The sequence below is a fragment of the Danio aesculapii genome, chromosome 11, assembly GCF_903798145.1.
Source record: "Danio aesculapii chromosome 11, fDanAes4.1, whole genome shotgun sequence".
Taxonomy (NCBI): Eukaryota; Metazoa; Chordata; class Actinopteri; order Cypriniformes; family Danionidae; genus Danio; species Danio aesculapii.
The window spans coordinates 1,596,450-1,619,540 of record NC_079445.1 but is presented as its reverse complement, the minus strand read 5'-3'; the positions used below and the strand labels follow the sequence as shown (position 1 = coordinate 1,619,540).

The window sequence follows — 23,091 nt, the reverse complement described above, 5'->3', positions numbered from 1 at the left end:
ACTTATCTACTCACTAGTCAACAGCTAAACTCATCTACTCACTAGTCAACAACTAAACTCATGTACTCACTAGTCAACAACTAAACTCATCTACTCACTAGTCAACAACTAAACTCATCTCCTCACAAGTCAACAGCTAAACTCATCTACTCACTAGTCAACAACTAAACTCATCTACTCACTAGTCGACAACTAAACTCATCTACTCACTAGACGACAACTAAACTCATCTACTCACTAGTCAACAACTAAACTCATCTACTCACTAGTCGACAACTAAACTCATCTACTCACTAGTCAACAACTAAACTCATCTACTCACTAGACGACAACTAAACTCATCTACCCACTAGTCAACAGCTAAACTTATCTACTCATTAGTCAACAGCTAAACTTATCTACTCACTAGTCAACAACTAAACTCATCTACTCACTAGTCAACAACTAAACTCATCTACTCGCTAGTCAACAGCTAAACTCATCTACTCACTAGTCAACAACTAAACTCATCTACTCACTAGTCAACAACTAAACTCATCTACTCACTAGTCAACAACTAAACTCATCTACTTCCTAGTCAACAGCTAAACTCATCTACTCACTAGTCAACAACTAAACTCATCTACTCACTAGTCAACAACTAAACTCATCTACTCACTAGTCAACAACTAAACTCATCTACTCACTAGTCAACAGCTAAACTCATCTACTCACTAGTCAACAACTAAACTCATGTACTCACTAGTCAACAACTAAACTCATCTACTCACTAGTCAACAACTAAACTCATCTACTCACTAGTCAACAGCTGAACTCATCTACTCACTAGTCAACAACTAAACTCATGTACTCACAAGTCAACAACTAAACTCATCTACTCACTAGTCAACAACTAAACTCATCTACTCACTAGTCAACAACTAAACTCATCTACTCACTAGTCAACAACAGAATTAATCTACTCACTAGTCAACAACTAAACTCATCTACTCAGTAGTCAACAGCTAAACTCAGCTACTCACTAGTTAACAACTAAACTCATCTACTCACTAGTCAACAACTAAACTCATCTACTCAGTAGTCAACAGCTAAACTCAGCTACTCACTAGTTAACAACTAAACTCATCTACTCACTAGTCAACAACTAAACTCATGTACTCACTAGTCAACAACTAAACTCATCTACTCACTAGTCAACAACTAAACTCATCTACTCACTAGTCAACAACTAAACTCATCTACTCACTAGTCAACAACAGAATTAATCTACTCACTAGTCAACAACTAAACTCATCTACTCAGTAGTCAACAGCTAAACTCAGCTACTCACTAGTTAACAACTAAACTCATCTACTCACTAGTCAACAACTAAACTCATGTACTCACTAGTCAACAACTAAACTCATCTACTCAGTAGTCAACAGCTAAACTCAGCTACTCACTAGTTAACAACTAAACTCATCTACTCACTAGTCAACAACTAAACTCATCTACTCACTAGTCAACAGCTAAATTCATCTACTCACTAGTCAACAGCTAAACTCATCTACTCACTAGTCAACAGCTAAACTCATCTACTCACTAGTCAAAAGCTAAACTCATCTACTCACTAGTCAAAAGCTAAACTCATCTACTCACTAGACGACAACTAAACTCACTAGTCAACAACTAAACTCATCTACTCACTAGTCAACAGCTAAAATCATCTACTCACTTGTCAACAACTAAACTCATCTACTCACTAGTCAACAACTAAACTCATCTATTCACTAGTCAACAGCTAAACTCATCTACTCACTAGTCAACAGCTAAACTCATCTACTCACTAGACCACAACTAAACTCACTAGTCAACAACTAAACTCATCTACTCACTAGTCGACAACTAAACTCATCTACTCACTAGACGACAACTAAATTAATCTACTCACTAGTCAACAACTAAACTCATCTACTCACTATTCAACAACTAAACTCATCTACTCACTAGTCGACAACTAAACTCATCTACTCACTAGTCAACAGCTAAACTCATCTACTCACTAGTCAACAGCTAAACTCATCTACTCACTAGCCAACAACTAAACTCATCTACTCACTAGTCAAAAGCTAAACTCATCTACTCACTAGTCAACAACTAAATTAATCTACTCACTAATCAACAACTAAATTAATCTACTCACTAGTCAACAGCTAAACCCATCTACTCACTAGTCAACAGCTGAACTCATCTACTCACTAGTCAACAACTAAACTCATCTACTCACTAGTCAACAACTAAACTCATGTACTCACTAGTCAACAACTAAACTCATCTACTCACTAGTTAACAACTAAACTCATCTACTCACTAGTCAACAACTAAACTCATATACTCACTAGTCAACAACTGAATTAATCTACTCATTAGTACACAACTAAACTCATCTACTCAGTAGTCAACAGCTAAACTCAGCTACTCACTAGTTAACAACTAAACTCATCTACGCACTAGTCAACAACTAATCTCATCTCCTCACTAGTCAACAGCTAAACTCATCTACTCACTAGTCAACAACTAAACTCATCTACTCACAAGTCAACAGCTAAACTCATCTACTCACTAGTCAACAACTAAACTCATCTACTCACTAGTCAACAGCTAAACTCATCTACTCACTAGTCAGCAACTAAACTCATCTACTCACAAGTCAACAACTAAACTCATCTCCTCACTAGTCAACAACTAAACTCATCTACTCACTAGTCAACAGCTAAACTCATCTACTTACTAGTCAGCAACTAAACTCATCTACTCACTAGTCAACAGCTAAACTCATCTACTCACTAGTTAACAACTAAACTCATCTACTCACTAGTCAACAACTAAACTCATCTATTATTTCTCCATTATAGACTGTTATAGAGAATAACTCCATTAAACCAACAAGGCCAGTTTCTATTCTATAAGTAATTATAAGCATATCAAACTGAGACTAGCAGAAAAAGCAGACTGCTATATGTCTGTTTCAGTCATGTTGCTGAAATGAAGATCATAATTGTGAATTTGTGATGGTTTTAGAATTAAAGAAAGAGGAAAACAGATCTGGAATTTGCAGTGTCCTCTCGATAACTCGCCATAAACAGATCTAAGCAAGGCCACGAGAAGTCAGTGTCACAGGAACTGATCAAACTAAACAAGTGAAGTGAACTAAAAACATGTGCTTCAGGTCAAAGTAATCTAGAAACAGAACGACCACTGAGAAAAACCAAACACTGATACAGCCAATCAGAAACACTAACAGCTGCACACAGCCGGGACTCTCACAGCTTAGATTTCACTCAAATCACCATTCTGCATTCAATATAAACAAGGAAATTATTTTATGACAATATTTGTTTTACTTTATTAATGGTGGAGCAACATAATGTGTGCAAAAAGAACAACTAAAACATTTAAAGATCAAAACGCTTGTCTTCTCTCATCCTAACACTGTTTATTCTGTTTTGTTTTGGTATTTTTTTGACAGCAGCGAGTTTTGAGATGTAAGACGCATATTTATTAAATGGCTAAATATTTTACAGTGTTATTTTTTACTGTTTTTTTAAATAAAATAAACACAGCCATAGCTTATTAATGATTAAAAGTGACAAAATATTTTACAGTAATCCATTTTTACTGTATTTTTGTTCAAGTAAACACAGCCATAGCATATTTCATGATTAAAAGTGACTAAATATTTTGCAGTATTACATCCCCAAATCAGAAACAGTTGGGACAGTATGGAAAATGCTAATAAAAAAGAATGTAGTGATTTCTGAATTTACTTTAACTTGTATTTCATTGCAGACAAAACAACCAACATTGTTTTCATGTGTTCCTCATGATTTCTGTAGTTTTTTTTGTTTTTTAATGAACACATTCCAATCTTGGTTCTTGCAACACATCCGAAAAAGTTGTAAGAGTAAAGCATTTACCACTTTGTAATGTTGTTATTTCTTTTCACAACACTTAAAGGTGTCAAGAGACTGAAGACACCAAGTGATGAAGTGTTTCAGCTGTAATTTTGTCTTATTCTTCCTGCAAACAAGTCTTAAGGTGGGCAACACTATGGGGTCTTCGTTGTCGCATCTTGTACTTCAAAATACACCACCAATTCTCTATTGGAGACAGGTCGGGACTGCAGACAGGCCAGTCAAGTACCTGTATCCTCTTCCTCCATAGCCAGGACTTTGTAATGTGTGCAGAATGCATTGTCTTGTTGAAATATGCATGGGTGTCTCTGGAAAAGAAGGCAGCATATTGTGCTCCAAAATCTCGATGTACTTTTCAGCATTAATGGTGCATCTCAGTTGTGTTACCTTTGCCAAGGGCACTGACACAACCCCATACCAGGACAGACCCTGACTTTTGGACTTGTTGCTGGTAATAGTCTGGATGATCCTTTTCTTCTTTGATCTGGCGCACACGGCGTCCATTTCTCCCAAAAATACCTGAAAAACTGATTCATCAGACCACAGAACATGTTTCCACTGTGTGATGGTCCATCTCATATGGCTTCGAGCCCAGAGGAGTTGACTGTGCTTCTGGACACTGTTAACATAGGGCTGCCTTTTGGCACAGTACAGTTTTCACAGGCAAGGATGTAACTACATATTGTGGTACTTGACAAAGGTTTGCCAAAGTAGTCCTGAGCCCATGTGGTGATATGGCTTATAGATGAATGAGGATTCTTGATGCAGCGCCCCCTGAGGGATCGGAGATCACGGTTGTTCAGCTTAGGCTTGCCCTCTTGTCCTTGTAATTTCTCCAGATTCCTTGAATCTTTTAATGATGTTCTGCACTATTCAAGGTCAAATATGCAAATGTCTTCCTTTCTTTGAGGAACATTGTTTTTAAACATTTCAATCATTTTCTCATGTATTTGTTGGCAAACTTGCGATCCTCTGCCCATCTTTGCTCCTAAAGGACTAGACCTTTCTTGGATGCTGCTTTTGTATCAAATCATAATCACAATCACCTGTTGACATCACCTGTGTCACATCATTATTACACCAGTTTACTTGATTACCAGCCCTAATCTGCTCCTAACACAACTGTTTCTGGAACGTGTTGCAGGTCTGAATGACAGAAAATGATGTATATTTACAAATAAAATGAAGTTGACCAGACAAAGTTGTTCATATTGTCTGCAATGAAATACAAGTCAAAGTAAATATGGGAAATCACTACTTTCTTGTTTATTTGCATTTTCCAAACGGTCTCAACTTTCTCTGATTTGGGGTTGTAGTTTTTACTGTATTTATGATCAAATAAACACAGCCATAGCGTTTTTATAAATAAAAGTGACTAAATATTTTAGGCTAATAGTTTTTACTGTATTTTACTAGTGAGTATAGGATTGTACCATTGGAAATATATAAGCATTTATGTCTGGGAAACATCTTTTATTTTTCCACGTACAGAGGTTGTGGTTGTTTCACTTTGTGACATTTTATTCGCCAATATTATTACTTGTAGATGGAATCTTGCTTCCTTCATCTTTTTCCTCCATCAATTTATATTCATTCATTTATTTATTATTCTTTCCCTCTTCATTGTATACTCCATTTGGACTATAACCCATGTCACAATATCTTTAAAACAACCTTCTAGCTGATTGATCATTTTGAGTAAACATGTCACCAAAAATAGCACTTTACATTTTGTGATAGTTGCTTCAGGAGGAGAGTTGTTCATTTATTAACACCAACAGTATTTACTAAAACAGATTATGTTTAATTCGCACCGCTCTCAGTAGATTGTGTTGGTCATTATGTAAATGAGCTGTTCTTTCATTTCAATCACCTGCAGAGCCTCACTCTCCCACTGGTGCACTATGGGAGTGTGAGCTCAAACTCAACTGCCTGCTTTAGTAAATCAAGAGTCTTTGGAAACCCATATGGGAATCTCACAGCAACACGCCAGAACATGCAAACTCAGAGACATTACAGAGAGATGAAAATGGGATATTACTGAGATAAAAGCAGAACAGCAGTCATTCGCAACCCTCAGTTAGTTCACTACAGTTTTAAGATGCATCTAAACCCCTTAAAGGAACAGTTCACACAAAAATTGTAAATGTTCTCACTGTTTACTCTGCCTCAAGTGGTTATAAACAGGCTGCTAATTACAGGGGGGTTTAATTAAGGGTTGATCCCCCTCGAAGGATGTCAAAACAATATGTTTGGGGGGGGATCTCGTCTTAACCAGAAATAGTTCGCTCTGATCTGTATTTAATATAATAATGTTAATAATCAAAATAATAATAGACAATATAAATGTCAATTTGACCACCCCCTATATCGGGTCATACTATTGTGAATGCATAGTCGCGCCAATCAGTCTATGTGAGAAGTCATTCAACAGTCTGAAAGCGGCAGATCTAGAGCTCAGACGGACAACGTAAGTGTTCAACAGAAGAAACTCAACCAGTAAATGATGACAGAATCTTCAGTTTTGAGTGAACGGACCCCTAAAGAGATAAAGAGATGTACTTACAGACGTCTGGAGCCTCGTCTGAGCCGTCCGGACAGTCTTTCTCCCCGTCACAGCGCCAGCCTTTGGAGATACACGTCACCTGATCCCTGCAGACAAACTGCTTCGGGCTGCACGTTTTTGGAGCTGAAACGAACAAACAGCAGATCCAGACATGAGTCAAAATTAATAATGCATTCAGCCATTACTCATATGAAAAACGCAAATACATTTGAAGACACAATTATTAGCCCTCGTTGGCATTTGTAGCACTTCTTCAAATATAATACAGATCCAAAAATATTCAGGACGTGTTTAATAACTAATTAGTTAATAGTTAATTAGTTTTAATAACTAATTTCTAACAACTAATCCTAAGAAAAAATTAATTGCAATTAATCATATCCAAAATCAAAGTTTGTTTTGACATATTATATGTTTGTGTACTGTGTATATTGAATATTGGTATATATATATATATATATATATATATATATATATATATATATATATATATATATATATATATATACATATATAAAACCGGTAACCATTGACATAGGATCATGGTAGGAAAAACATATACTATGGAAGTCAATGGTAACAGGTTTTCAACATTCTTCAAACGTTGTTAACTGAAGAAAGAAACTCATAAAGGTTTGCAACAAGCATAGGATGTGTAAATGATGACAGATTTTAGATTTTTTGAGTAACTACCCAGTTACTTAAGCAAATTATTAGACAATTGTGGTTTGTTCTTAGCATTTATTAAGAGAGTCAATAATATTGACCACTGCAGCTTTATATATGCTTTAAAATATTGTTTAAATGAAATAATTATTTCTCCAGGAGTAAAATCTAATAGTAAATACAGTGAAAAACATTGCTCTGTTAAACAGCACTAATATTTATAGAGAAAAAAAATCTCATTTGACAGGAAGGCTAATAATGTTGTCTTCGACTGTATTTAACACATGAGCATCCATAATTAAGTGAAATCAAACAGGCGTTGTGGGTATCTGTGGTCTGGCTGGCGTTTGGCTGCATTGGACGTTGCCAGATACTGACGCTCATTTCTGTCTGAAAACAAACCAACCGCAGCCAAGGCTGTCGATCTTGCCCGCCAGACTGCTTTGACTCCGGTCTGGACATCACACACACACACAAAGTCCAGCTCTGACTGATGCACTGTAAAACAAATCTTACATTTTTGAGCTGAATCAAGTTAACTGAGTCGCATCAGCTTATATCTATCAGAGTGGCTAAAATATGAGGTTAAACTTTCTATAACTTAAACAATAAATAGTTAAGACCAGTGTTGGGCAATAACGCATTACTAGTAATGAGTTACTGCAACAGCTTTACTTTTGACAGTAACTAATACTGTAATGCATCACTTTTTTTAATATAATAACTCAGTTATTGTTACAATAGGATGCATTTGTCTGTTACTTGGTAAGTTAATACATTTTGGCTGCAGTCTATCTATCTATCTATCTATCTATCTATCTATCTGTCTGTCTGTCTGTCTGTCTGTCTGTCTGTCTGTCTGTCTGTCTGTCTGTCTGTCTGTCTGTCTGTCTGTCTGTCTGTCTGTCTGTCTATCTATCTATCTATCTATCTATCTATCTATCTATCTATCTATCTATTTATCTATAGGCGGGTTTGCTGGAGAAACGTCTGAAATTCAGTAATGTAAATGCAGTTCTCCAGAGCGTTCCTCCTCTGTTCCCACATCAGTGGCAGTGATGTAACCCGTCTGCAGCTCATCAAAGCACATCTTGTTCTGCTTTGGCGGCAGAAAGCACCAAAAATGTGTTCGCTTTTCATTGGTGGAATATTTGGAATCGAGTGTGAATTCATTCCAGACCAGCGAAAGCTCTGTGAAAAACCTGGAGTCTGCTATCAGCAGCCCACCGCAGACATAAACACAGCAGAAACGCAGACCACTATCAGCACTTCCTACAGAACGACAACAACAAAAAACTGAAAAAAACACAACAAAGATCTTCTCAAGTGTTTCAGTAACATTTTTTTACTTATGTGAATAATCTAACAACATAAAAACAAATGTTTGAGTAAGCTTTAAATATTCAGCATATTTGATTTCATTTTAAATTAAATTAAATTAAATTAAATTAAATTAAATTAAATTAAATTAAATTAAATTAAATTAAATTAAATTAAATTAAATTAAATTAAATTAAATTAAATTAAATTAAATTAAATTAAATTAGGCGACGCAGTGGCCAATCGACTAAACCAAATTATAACCTAAGACAACCTTAGTTTACACTTCTCACATGGCGACAAGCAGGGGAGTTCTCGAGACCTACCTGAGCTCGAACTCCCCTCTCACCCTTCTAACGGGAGGGAGCCCCGGGCTCAAGGATATTATGAGCTCAGGGCTCTCTCCCGGGACAGCATGCCAAATACGCTTTATTGATTATCAGCTAAGTGTGAACTCTTGAAAAACATATGAACGTTACATTTGAGCGAGCTTTGAATATTCAGCGTATTTTATTTGATTATTTTACATCTTTTATTTTATTAATTATTAAAGCGTAAAAAGTATGTTACTTTTGAATAGTCTTCAAATTTTCAGCATATTTTATTTCATTTTATTTTACATTTAATTTATTTTAATTTACAAAGCTCATGCACACACACGTATACACACACACACAGCATGTGCATTTACATTATACATGTACATTACACTATTTTTGCATGGCAAATATGACAGGATACAGGTTAATCTCCACTGCTGTATGGATATCCGCTATGTTAATGTACACAACAAATCTGATTTAACGTCCACAAACTGAGATTGAAACATCTTTAATAATTGTACTGACACGCAGCTGTAGTGATAAAGACAAAATCGCTGTAATTCATTATCATGCTTAACTTGTAAAACTCATTCTTGATCAGATTTGATGATTGATGATCACAGCGAGCTGAACAGATCTTTTAATCCCGGTTGCTTTGCGCACGTCCTGTCTTGTTGATATGATTATAAACATTACTATGGAGACATGTTAATCCACGGCTGTCAATCAATTTGGTGGGCGGGGAATCCATACTCTTACATCACGTTGCGGTCGGCCTCAAAATGGGAGGGATTTGGATCCTATTTTAACGTCAGGAAAATAAAAAAAGAGACGTATTGTGTTTCTATCACTCCAATATGACTGTACACACACTATACCTACACACAGCTCTGTCCAAACAGCTTATAAAAGATGACTTTCATCATAGGTGCCCTTTAAGAACACCTCTTTGTAACTCCATAAACGTCTAATAATCAAATTAACAATCAAACAATCAATTGCTAATCTTATAAATATATAATTCATAAACTCTGTGCACATTTATGCAGGATATAACATTATATCCATAAAATTGAAGTGAACGTTCTCTGTTCACTCAGATGCAGAGAAAATCGTGAAGCAGACGTATTTCAGGTTATTTTTGACCCACCGTGGTTGCATAAAATAAACGCTGAGATTATGACCGAGGAGGTTGTGATTATGAAATACAAGAACTGAAATCCTTGCTTACAGAACCCTTCATTATTCATTCATTTTCCTTCAGTTTAGTCCCTTTATTAATCAAGAGTCGCCACAGTGGAATGAACCGCCAACTTATCTTGCATGTTTTACACAGTGAATGCCTTTCCAGCCGCAACCCAGTACTGGGAAACACCCATACACACTCATTCACACACACACACACACACACACACACACACACACACACACTACGGCCAATTTAGTTAATCAATTCTTCTATTGTGCATGTGTTTGGACTGTGGGGGAAACCGGAGCACCCGGAGGAAACCCACACCATCACGGGGAGAACATGCAAACTCAATACAGAAATGCCAACTGACCCAGTCGGGACTCGAACCAGCGACCTTCTTGCTGTGAGGCGACAGCGCTAACCACTGAGCCACCGTCCGCCCACATGAAACATGATATTTCATAAAATATTTCACAACTAATTGTGGAAAACCTGCAAGTCTTCAGGATGTCGGTGGCCGGAAGAAAAATGAATCAACACATTTCTGTCAACACTGAAAGCTGCAGGGCTCCGTTTCTGCTTAAAGTGACCACTGCCTCAGGGTTTGTTTGATTTTATACACACATAAGCATATGTACTCACACACACAAACACACACATATGTACTCACACACACACACACACTTTCACACACTAACACATGTACACACACACTTTGCAGCTATCTTTATGGGCTTATAGGCACACGTTGTAAATAAAATAATAAAATTTAAACATTTTATTCAATTAAATTAAATTAATCAAAAATATTTCAATGGTATGTCTGTGGCTAAGTAAAATAAAAAAATAAAATAAAACAAAACAAAACAAAACAAAACAAAACAAAACAAAACAAAACAAAACAAAACAAAACAAAACAAAACTAAATTAAATTAAATTAAATTAAATTAAATTAAATTAAATTAAATTAAATTAAATTAAATTAAAATTAAATGATTGCAATAACACTGTAAGTAAATAAAATAAAATAAAAAATGTAAATAAAATAAAATGAATAAATTGGAATGACATGTCTGTAACTAATTAAATAAAATTTAAATAAAATGAAACATTTTTTAAAATAAATATGGGAATGACGTGTGTACCTTTAAGTAAAAAATAAAATTAAATAAATACATTCAATTAAACTAAACATTGGAATGACATGTCTGTGAAATAAAATAAAATAAAATAAAATAAAATAAAATAAAATAAAATAAAATAAAATAAAATAAAATAAAATAAAATAAAATAAAATAAAATAAATAAAATAAATAAAAATAAAATAAAATAAAATAAAATAAAATAAAATAAAATAAAACTATTTTTAAATAAATATTGTGCGACATGTGTACCTATAAGTAAAAAAAATAAATAAATAAAACCAAAAAAATAAATAAATAATATTGGAATAACATGTAACTAAGTAAAATAAAATATAATACAATTAAATAATACAATTAAATAACACATTTCAATAACGCTGCAGCGCTCTATTTCTGCTTAATGTGAGCACTGACACACAGTTTATTTGTTTTTATACACGGTGTATTTTTCTTAAATAAGTTTGACCAGCAGTTATTGCAGCACATTCCAGAACTGCAAAGACATGAAGGCCGTCTTTATGTGGCTTTCTGACACACACACACACACACACTTGCACACACTTGCACATATACACACACACTTTACAGCTATCTTTATGGGCTCTTCACATAGACGTCATGATGGTTCTACTGTATAAACTGTACACGTTATCCTCCAACCCCTAACTGAACTATTCTACTAGTATTAACATCATTAGTTGATTTAACTTCTGGCTATTTTTATAACACTCTTTACACACACAAGCTTTTAGAAAAGCGTGCAAGCATGTTGCCTTAAAGAATATATAAATCCAATGGGCTATTTGCACAGCTAGTGTTTCTCAGCCAACAGTAAACATCCGGTGAAGGCTTAATGTGACTATTTCAAGGTTCCCTTTACAGCATTGACATAGTAATGTAATTAAAATACATTCAGTTCTATAAACTTAAGCATTCATTTAGTTGTTCAGGCATAAAACGAGATGAAAGAGCGTGTAAACTCTAGTGCCGTCAGTGGCAGCAGGCGAGAGCAGAAACTCCATTGAAAAGACTGGAGTAAAATCAATTTTCATAATCTAAAGACATGATGGAGGAAATCTGATTTAGTGCAGTGCTTCTTGTCCGCTCTGAGACTCACTTTATATCGTATATCAATCAGGTAGTGAAGATCACTTATTTTTTAATGAAAACAGATCTTAAACGTCGTGATTTTATAATGGAAAGACAATGGAAAGCCGTAGGGCTGGCTGGCTGAAAATTAAAAGTCTGTCTGCATATAGCTCATTGTTTGTTTTAAATACTAATTCATTTTAAATTAAATATACTATGTGTTTATTACAATTTGTGTGTATTTTGTTTTATTTTATTTTACTTAAAGTTAAGTGCTTCACATATTTGACAACAAATTAAATTAAATTAAATTAAATTAAATAAAATTTTGGAATGACATGTCTGTAAATTTAAGTAAATTATAATAAAATAAAATAAATTTGAATTAAATTAGAATTCAATTAAATTCAATTAAACGCTGGAATGACATGTCTTTACATTTAAGGAAAATAAATAAAGTAAAATAAATTAAAAGTAAATTAATTTAAATTAAATTAAAATGGCAAGTCTGTTAAATTAAATTAAATTAAATTAAATTAAATTAAATTAAATTAAATTAAATTAAATTAAATTAAATTAAATTAAATTAAATTAAATTAAATTAAATTAAATTAAATTAAACTTTGGAATGACCTATCTGTAAATTTAAGTAATATAAAATAAAATAAAATAAAATAAAATAAAATAAAATAAAATAAATTATTATGCAATTTAAGTAATATAAAATAAAATAAAATAAATTAAAATAATTAAATTAAATTCATTTAAATTAAATTAAATTAAATTAAATTAAATTAAATTAAGTTATAAAATAAAATAAAATAAAATAAAATAAAATAAAATAAAATAAAATAAAATAAAATAAAATAAAATAAAATAAATTATTATGCAATTTAAGTAATATAAAATAAAATAAAATAAATTAAAATAATTAAATTAAATTCATTTAAATTAAATTAAATTAAATTAAATTAAGTTATAAAATAAAATAAAATAAAATAAAATAAAATAAAATAAAATAAAATAAAATAAAATAAAATAAAATAAAATTATTAAATTAAATTAAACTTTGGAATTACCTATCTGTAAATTTAAGTAATATAAAATAAAATAAAATAAAATAAAATAAAATAAATTAGAAATAAATTAATTAAATATTAGAATAACATGTCTGTAAATTTATATAAAATAAAATAAAATAAAATAAAATAAAATAAAATAAAATAAAATAAAATAAAATAAAATAAAATAAAATAAAATAAAATTAAATTAAATAAGAATGAGTCTTCAATATTTTACACCGAATACATTCAGATTGCTCAAACTCAGTATCAATATTCAATAATAAAGATATTTAGAGACATCAGAAGAGGAGCAATGGGTCTCAGCAGCAGAATAACACTGAGAGTAATGGCTGCAGTTTGTAGACGGTGTGCGGCTGTAATTACATTACAGATATAGAAAATTGGATCTGAGCAACGGAAGAGAACAATAAAGAGGGGAATAATCATTTAAGAAGAGAATAAATGGAGTGTTGGAGACTGGTGGAGCTGAGGGACACACACACACACACTCACACACACACTCATTCATTCCTGGACTCACATTCACATTAAATGAAGGATTAAAAACTCCCGACATTCAAAGGCATTTACTGCTCATAGACCAAAACAGGCCGAGTGCAACTTTCTGAGTCTATATAATGTCTATAGTTATAATATATATAGTTGAAGTCTGAATTATTAGCAGAAAGGTGGCTCAGTGGCTAGCATTGTCGCCTCACAGCAAGAAGGTCGAGTCCCGGCTGGGTCAGTAGGCATTTTTGTGTGGAGTCTGCATGTTCTGCCCGTGTTGGTGTGGGTTTCCTCCGGGTGCTCCGGTTTCCCCCACAGTCCAAACACATGCGCTATAGGGGAATTGGGTAGGCTAAATTGGCTGTAGTGTATGAGTGTGTGTGTGTGTTTCCCAGCACTGGGTTGCGGGTGGACGTGCCACCGCTGCATAAAACATGCTGGAATAGTTGGTGGTTCGTTCCACTGTGGAATACTAATTAATCTTAAATTAAATATACTATGTGTTTATTACAATTTGTGTGTATTTTGTTTTATTTTATTTTACTTAAAGTTACAGGTCATTACAATATTTTTATTTCATTTTATTTAAACTGAGTGCTTCACTCATCTGACAACACACAAATTAAATTAAATTAAATTAAATTAAATTAAATTAAATTAAATTAAATTAAATTAAATTAAATTAAATTAAATTAAATTAAATTAAATTAAACTAAATTAAATTAAATTAAATTAAACTTTGGAATGACCTATCTATAAATTTAAGTAATATAAAATAAAATAAAATAAAATAATTAAATTAAATTCATTTAAATTAAATTAAATTAAATTAGGTTATATGAAAATTGTATCAATTGCATCAAAATTGAGATCTGAACATGCGCGATTTCTAATTAAGAACTGCTTTTATTCTAGCCAAAATAAAACGAATAAGAAAAAATATTACAGGACATACTGTGAAAATTTCTTGCTCTGTTAAACATCATTTGTTTTTGTGTTTTTGCTTTATGGCTGTGTGTCAAATTAGCATTTCCAGAAATCCTCAGTTTAATGCAAATGCAATGCGCACGATAGGTGCGTTCATAAAATACAAATAACAGAATATGAATGACTGTGGTCCTGTATTGTTTACAAGAGTGTTCCTCCGGCAGCTCTAATGAAAATGAATAACAAGCGTCCAGCGCCAGTGATTATGTCAGGGTGTTTACGATTAGGATTATGTACAACAGGCCGGTATGAGATGTTTGCACAACAGTCTGAAGTACTGCAGAAGAAATATAAGACAGTGTGTCTGTACGTGACTTTACAGACCGGTTTAATGCGATGTTTGACGACAGATTTGATGGGACCTATTTTTACAAGATGTAAAATAAGTCTCTGATGTCTCTAGAGTGTGTGTGTGTGAAGTTTCAGCTCAAAATAGCACACAAATAATGTTTTCTAACTCTCTAAAACTGACCCTTTTAGGCTTTGATTGTAATTGTGGTGTTTTGGTGACTGTCGCTTTAAATTCAAATGACACTGTGCTCTTTTCAGAAGAGGGCGGAGCTATAGATGCCTATGTGTCAGCATGGTGGTAGATTCAAGACTAATGTCATATGCTAATGAGGGAGAGATGGACACTAGTGGGCGGGGCTTTCCCCCTCTAATGACACATACAAAGGGAGAATGTAAACCAAAGTGTTTCTGCAGACAAGTCTGATTATAAACAATAGAATTAATTCATTTTCACCATTAGAAGCTGGTTATATCACACGCTGCTGCCACACAACTGTGTTTAAACCCCTTATAAAAGTGATTTTTGCATAATAGGTCCCCTTTAAAATACATGGCAATATATAACCACTGAGCCACCGTGCCACCTAAGACTCAAAACTAAAATGAGAAAATCTACCAAAACACACTGTAGAAAGAGTCAGAACAACACATGGACACGACAGAAAACTAGAGCTTGCATTCTTCAGTGATTCCCAAAAGCTTTGCCCACAAGACATCTGAAATAAACAACAGCGCTGAACAAAGATCGTGTTTTATCTATAGCATTACATCTTTCAGCTTTCCCGTTCATTTCAACAGCACTATCTGGGCTTTTGTGCAAGTTATATAAAGCTCTTAGATGTAGATTATGAGATATTGACCAAAAAAATGTTTCATTCTCAATATTTGCAGAAAATGTATTAAATAGAAGTGTTTAATCAATGTTTTGCTCAAGGTGTTTTAGTGCTGCTTTAGGCCTTTGATCATGAATAAATAAATAGACTACTAATACCACCAATGACTCACTGAGTCATTGAGTCAGATTATTGAATCAAAGCAGCTGATTCATTTAATAATCAAAGAAGGTTTCTTTATCAATGATTCATTGAATCGTTGACTCAAATGATTCATTCAGAAACAGATTCATTCAGTAGTGTCTAATGATGAATCATAATTAATTAAGTCCAAAACAAAAGTCAGCATTTGCATATTTTTTGTGTATAACTATTTTTCATAATTACTATAATTATATATTAATATAAATATGTATAAAAACAAACATGTATATATTTATTTTCTATATATGACAGTTACTTATATTCATTCATTTTCCTTTGGTTTAGTCTCTATTTCAGAGATCACCACAGCGGAATGAACCGCCAACAATTCCGGCATATGTTTTAGACAGCGGATACCCTTCCAGTTGCAACCCAGTACTGGGAAACACCCATACAAACTTATTCACACACACACACACACACACTCATACACTACAGCCAATTTAGTTAATCAATTCCCCGATAGCACATGTGTTTGGACTGTGGGGGAAACACCCACACCCAGGAGCACCCAGAGGAAACCCATACCAACATGGTGAGAACATGCGAACTCCACACAGAAATGCCAACTGACCCAGCCAGGACTCAAACCAACGACCTTCTTGCTGTGAGGCCACAGTGCTAACCACTAATCCATCGTGCCGCCCATTACTTTATATGAATTATATAAACCTATTATATATATATGAATTTATTTCTTCTGCTGAACACAAAAGAAAGATATTTTGATGGTAGATGGTACCCATTTACTACCATAGTAATTTGTTTCCTACTATGGAAGTTGATGGGTGCCAAGAACCAGCATTCTTCAAAATATCTTCTTCTGTGTTCTTCTGTGTTCAAAAGAAACCCACAAAGTTTTAAAACCACATTAGAGAGAACAAATTCTGAGGTAATTTTGATTTTTGGGGTGAACTATCCCCTGTAATGCATGAGAGATCTCTGAGCCGGAGGGTTTCACATCTTTTACATCAGTCTGTGTGCGAATAAGAAACTGTGCACTCATAACAGTCCAGGGTTTTGAGGATTTCAGGACTAGCTGTTCTGTTTCAGTTATGATTTGCTTGTAAAACTCGATATCCATTGTGTAAACACTGCAGAGTCTGAGACACGAGTGAACAGCAGTGAATTACAGCCATTCTCAAACACATAACCGCTATACTCCAACAGTAGACTACACACAGAACCATACTATAAGAGGAACTATTCATATGAATTCATACTAGAGCTGCACATATGAATTCAGCATCGATATTGCAATGTAATCATTGCCAATAGTCACATCGCAGGATATGCAATGTTGAGTCTGGATTATAATTGATCATCTGCATGTGTTTTTGAGACTGTATGAGGATTTTAAAAGCATTCCAGCATTAAAAAAGGTTAATAACAATTAATTTGATTGAATTATTTATATAATTGTATTATTTTACATTTGATTATTCAATTGCTCAGATTCACTCCCCTATAGACTCATCCCAATCAATCTAAAATGATCAATTCTTTCCAAATACAGACATTCAAGTCATCATGGTGAAATCCCAATATATATCGCAGAATAGCTAAATATCGCAATGATTTTTTCTATCATCGCTCAACAATTAAAAGCACAAAATGTGTCGATTTGTTCATTAAAATATCCAAAAAACACTAGAACTGTGTTATATATTTTGCTGAATGGTTTACTGATCCTAATTGTGTCATTTTGGTGACTGTCGCTTTAAATTCAAATGAGGTGCTCTTTTCAGAAGAGGGCGGAGCTACAAATTCCTGTGTGTCTAATTCAAAAACGAAACTAACATGTTATGCTAATGAGGTAGAGATGTTGACTTTTATACTTATATAATCCCAAATGGTTGTTGGTGCCAGACGGGCTGGTCTGAGTATTTCAGAAACTGCTGATTTACTGGGATTTTCACACACAACCATCTCTAGGGTTTACAAAGAATGGTCTGACAAAGAGGAAATATCCAGTGAGCGGCAGTTCTGTGGGCGCAAATGCCTTGTTGATGCCAGAGGTCAGAGGAGAATGGCCAGACTGGTTCCAGCTGATAGAAAGGCAACAGTAACTCAAATAAGCACTCGTTACAACCGAGGTCTGCAGAAGAGCATCTCTGAACACACAACACGTCCAACCTTTATGACCACAGTGTACTCATTATCTGACGGCTACTTCCAGCAGGATAACGCACCATGTCATAAAGCGTGAATCATCTCAGACTGGTTTCTTGAACATGACAATGAGTTCACTGTACTCAAATGGCCTCCACAGTCACCAGATCTCAATCCAATAGAGCACCTTTGGGATGTGGAGGAACGGGAGATTGGCATCATGGATGTGCAGCCGACAAATCTGCAGCAACTGTGTGATGCTATCATGTCAATATAAAGCAAAATCACTGAGGAATATTTCCAGTAGCTTGTTGAATCTCTGCCACGAAGGATTAAGGCAGGTCCGAAGGCAAAAGAGGGTCCAACTTGGTAATAGTAAGGTGTACCTAATAAAGTGGCCGGTGAGTGTAATTAATATAAAAGTGTTGTTTTTCAGAATATCAGGAGACGAGGGTTACTGATTGTGTATACAAGTTCAATAAACAAGGTGTGCATATTGAGTGAGTAACATTTTAAACACAATTTTGTCCGATTTATTTGGTTTGTTTTGTTTATCGCATCCAATAAAAACTGTTTAAAGCTGGAGCAGAACATTTGTGCATCTCATAGTAATATTTACTCAATTAATCTGAGTTTAGGACAATGATTCAATAATTAATTCATAAACACGGTCTATTTGAACATATCATTTATGATTATATTTGCAATTTTTATCATGTGATTGAGAAAATCAGCAACATTTTGTAAGCAATTTGATAGATATCTCCACTGCACATCGCAGTTTGAGTTTTGGCCTTCGGGACATTTCAAACGTGCTGATGAAATCAAAGATGCATTGTTATCACGTTTAATTAGGTGGGAAATTGCTGAAACTCCACACAGTGATCCGCCACAATCAACCGCGAAAGACCAATCAGCGGCTGTGAAGTGGATGTTACCAAAGCGAGTGCTGTGTGTTTGCTCTTTCCAATCACTGCTGCTTTGAGGAATCGATACCCCCCGTCAGGAGCCAACAGAGCGACTCTAACCTCAGAAGAAGACATTACACTGTCTCACAACCTAACCTCAAACCTGACATAGTGCCAGGGATTGAACACACATTTATGGGTCTGGATGCAGAATGGGTGGAGTTGCAAGGTGAGCTGCATGTTATGCTTCTAATGTGCACGCCTAACCCCGCCCCTAACCACACCCCTCACAGCTCCATTGTGTCTGACATTGCAAGACAATCCAAGTCTGTATCCAGATACTACTGCATTTCTGCCCATGTTTTATATGTACACCACGTTTATAAATGAGACCCCAGGTCAAGTGGCACCCCCCTTTTCAAAAGAGGAGCTACAAACAGCAGATTCAAAACAGGACTAGCGTTATCTCTGTGAAAATGTTGGCGTCACTGTGTGCTTCAGTGTATAAGGGATACTCCTGTTGCTGTTCATCTGTGCTTCATCTAAAACTCCACATTTAAAGCTCCACCCCTTTAGGATTTGATCCTAATTTTGGCGTTTTGGTGACTGTCGCTTTAAATTCAAATGACACTGTGCTCTTTTCAAAAGGGGGCGGAGCTACAGATGCCTGTGTGTCAGCATAGATTCAAAAACAAGACTAATGCCATATGCTAATGAGGGAGAGATGGTCACTAGTGGGCGGGGCTTTCCCCCTCTTATGACACGTACAAAAGGAGAATGTCAATCAGAGTGTTTCTGCAGATGTTTTTATTAAGTCTAGAGTTAATCAACAATAGATTTAATACACGTTTACCATAAGAAACTGGTTATATCACACACTGCTGACACACAACTGTGTTTAAACCACTTATAAAAGTGATTTTTGCATAATAGGTCCCCTTTAAATCAGTTTATTCACTGTAAAATACATCAATATCATACATTTTGGGGATACTAGCTACTGGGGTCACTTGGTAAAGCACCATGGGTGGCACAGGGCCTGCCTCCATCAACAATCCCATCTCCAACACCTCCACAGGAGCGTTTCTCCAGAGCTGTTTTCCTCGGTCTGAAGCGCTGGCGGTGGAGCGAGTGTCTGAGTAATGTGACAGCTATGACTCTGTGAGCTCAGTGTTTCCAGCCCCGCGAGCTCCAAGAACAGCTCTGTTGTCATGAACACTGGTGAAACACTCTGCACCCTCACTAACCCGTCTGTGGGATCCGATGGTCATCGAGCAATAGGTTTGTACGGCGTAAAAACAGCTTAAATCAGTCCGAACTGGCTTGCTGCGCTCAGTAGGTCTTCCAGACTGACGCTGTTTTGACTGGTTTTTGTCACAGGTACTGATTTTGATATCAATCAGTACTGAATGTGAACATTTCCCACTTGCTTCTTGAACAATGTTGAGTGGATTGGACATTAGCTATGTTTCCATACTCATATTATGCACATTTTGGAATCATTCGTTCATTTTCCTTCAGCTTAGTCCTTTTATTCATCAGGGATCGCCACAGTGGAATGAACCGCCAACTATTCCAGCCCTTCCAGCCACAACCTAGTACTGGGAAACACCCATACACATTCATTCACACACACAGTCATACACTACGGCCAATTTAGTTCATCCAATTCCCCTATAGCGCATGTGTTTGGACTGTGAGCACCCGGGGGAAACCCATGGGACGCCAACTGACCCAGCCGGGACTCAAACCAGCGACGTTCTTGCTGTGAGATGTGCTCCACACTGCGCCACCGTGCAGCCCTATTAGATGTGTTTTAAACATGAAGTTATTTATGGCTCGTTTCCACTGACTGGTACAGTACGGTATGGTTCGGTACAGGTCACCTTTATCAGGCTTGCATTTCCACTACCAAGGGTACCCTTCTGGTGGGCGTGGTGTATGACAGAAAAGTTTCAAGAAAATGTCTACAGTAAAGCTGTACGGGTCGCTTACATATCATATGAGAAGCACTCACAACACTGATGCTTCATACACAAATAAGTGTGTATAAATGTTCATTACTAACCTTTCTATAAACATGATTTGATTATAACTGCAGATCAATGACAGTGCAAAACAGCCTACTGTAACGTCTGTAATTATATAAAATAAATAAATAAATGAACATATATAAACACATACAGCCCCTTACAGTCTTCGATATGTTACCAACTACAGAAGAACACACACATCAGACATTTAGTCCTTATTTAGGTTCAAAAACAACACAAAATATAGCCTACAGTCAGTGTAAACCTCTCATCTGTGTCTGTAATCTTCAGCAGCACATGGAGCCTCTGTTAGACAGTAATTCCATCATTCTGAGTTCATAATAGTGTAAAAGGTGATAATAATAATAGATAAACATGGCAGTGTGTTCACGTGCCCTTTTTTTTCCGGCTTCTCCTTTGTTTCTTCACGCTTCACTCTCGCGTTTGTCAGTGTCTGACAGGATCGGGTTTCAAAAGCACGTCAATAATCAAGCGCAGGTTATTATCATCAGCTCAAGAAGTTTGTTACTTCAGATATAATGTTAGACGCACGGCGAGCACAAGCAAGAAAGCGAAACCGCTCGCCCTTCAGACTGCCTCGTAAAAAACTACAGGGCACAGGGTAAATCTGCTCTTTTTCTTGGCTTTGTGGCTGTTTATCAAAACGATGACAAGGTTTGTTTGAGCCCGGGTCGACCATGGCTCGTTATTATATGTATATATAATTCCGCTGTAATCTCTCGGCTGTGCGTGTATTTTAAACATGGCGGGTTTTTTGTTTTCATTATGGCTTGTTGCGTAAGTGAATGACGTATCTCTGTAAACCAATAGCGTTCAGCTGCGCGTCTAGCTCCGCCTTTTGGAACCCTTTCTTGTGTTTGGTACCCTTTCGAAAGGGTTCTGAACAGGGCCGTCGCTAGATCCCATTTACTGGGGCACGCGCCCCAGTATAAATCGCCAGTGCCACAGTAAATGGTTTGAGATATGATTTACTTCATATGCAAGTGTATTTATTAAGAGTGGTAATCCCAGAATAAAGACGTTCTCCATGTGCAACCAAACCAACGCTGATGAAAGCAATGCAGTTTAATCAAAGAACAAACTGAGCATGTGCGCAGAAAAAAAACGTACCCGCGCCGCCGCGCGCATCACGCACACCGCTTCTGCTTGCCGCTGATGCGCTGCTCTGCTCTCGGTTGTGAACATGCACGCCGAAAAAATAGCCGCGCTGCTTATGCGTTGTAAAACAGGCAAAACAGGGAAGTTAGACTTAATAAACCTAATTCTTGGCCTTGAGTCGGGTCTAAGACAACACACAACAGAGAATTCTATAAAATATTTTTTTTTGTATTTTATTGAATTGTCTATAGCATTTCATTCTTATAAACTTAATATTCATGCAAAAGATTTTTTAAATTATCTTTAGATTCTTTTCCAGTTACATTTAGGATTAATTTCTGTTATGTATTTAGAATAATAATTGGATGACAACAATAGTACTGCTATATATATATATATATATATATTTATTTATTTTGGAGGGCGTGCTGTGGCCCAGTAGAGCTTTATGTCTAGCAACACCCCTGGTTCCGAAAAAGTGGTACGGTAAGGTTCGGTACGCCTTTCGACAGTGGAAACAGCCATAAAAGCATACCAAACCGAACCGTACCGTACCACTCAGTGAAAACGGGCCATTAGTGGGTGGTTAAAATCACCTAGAAATTATGTTTAGTTGCAATTCCCCATCATGGGGGTTGGTTAGGATGGTTAGGCCACAGTGCTAACCACTACAGTGAGTCCCTTTTAGCCATATCGACAGCATAGCAAACTTTTTTACTTTCATTAGTCTTAGTACACAATGTACCTACAGAAGAGTCAAGCTTTAAACGGAAAAT

General features: G+C 35.4%; 1 protein-coding gene across 1 annotated transcript in view; it reads right to left on the bottom strand.

Moving 5' to 3' along the window:
• The window catches only part of lrp1aa (low density lipoprotein receptor-related protein 1Aa), a 239,829-nt gene that overhangs the window by 205,668 nt on the left and 11,070 nt on the right, over nucleotides 1-23,091 (bottom strand). Inside the window, exon 2 of the mRNA XM_056467699.1 lies at nucleotides 6,520-6,642. Within this exon, the coding sequence (XP_056323674.1) occupies nucleotides 6,520-6,642 (123 nt within the window). The remainder of the gene's footprint in view (nucleotides 1-6,519; nucleotides 6,643-23,091) is intronic.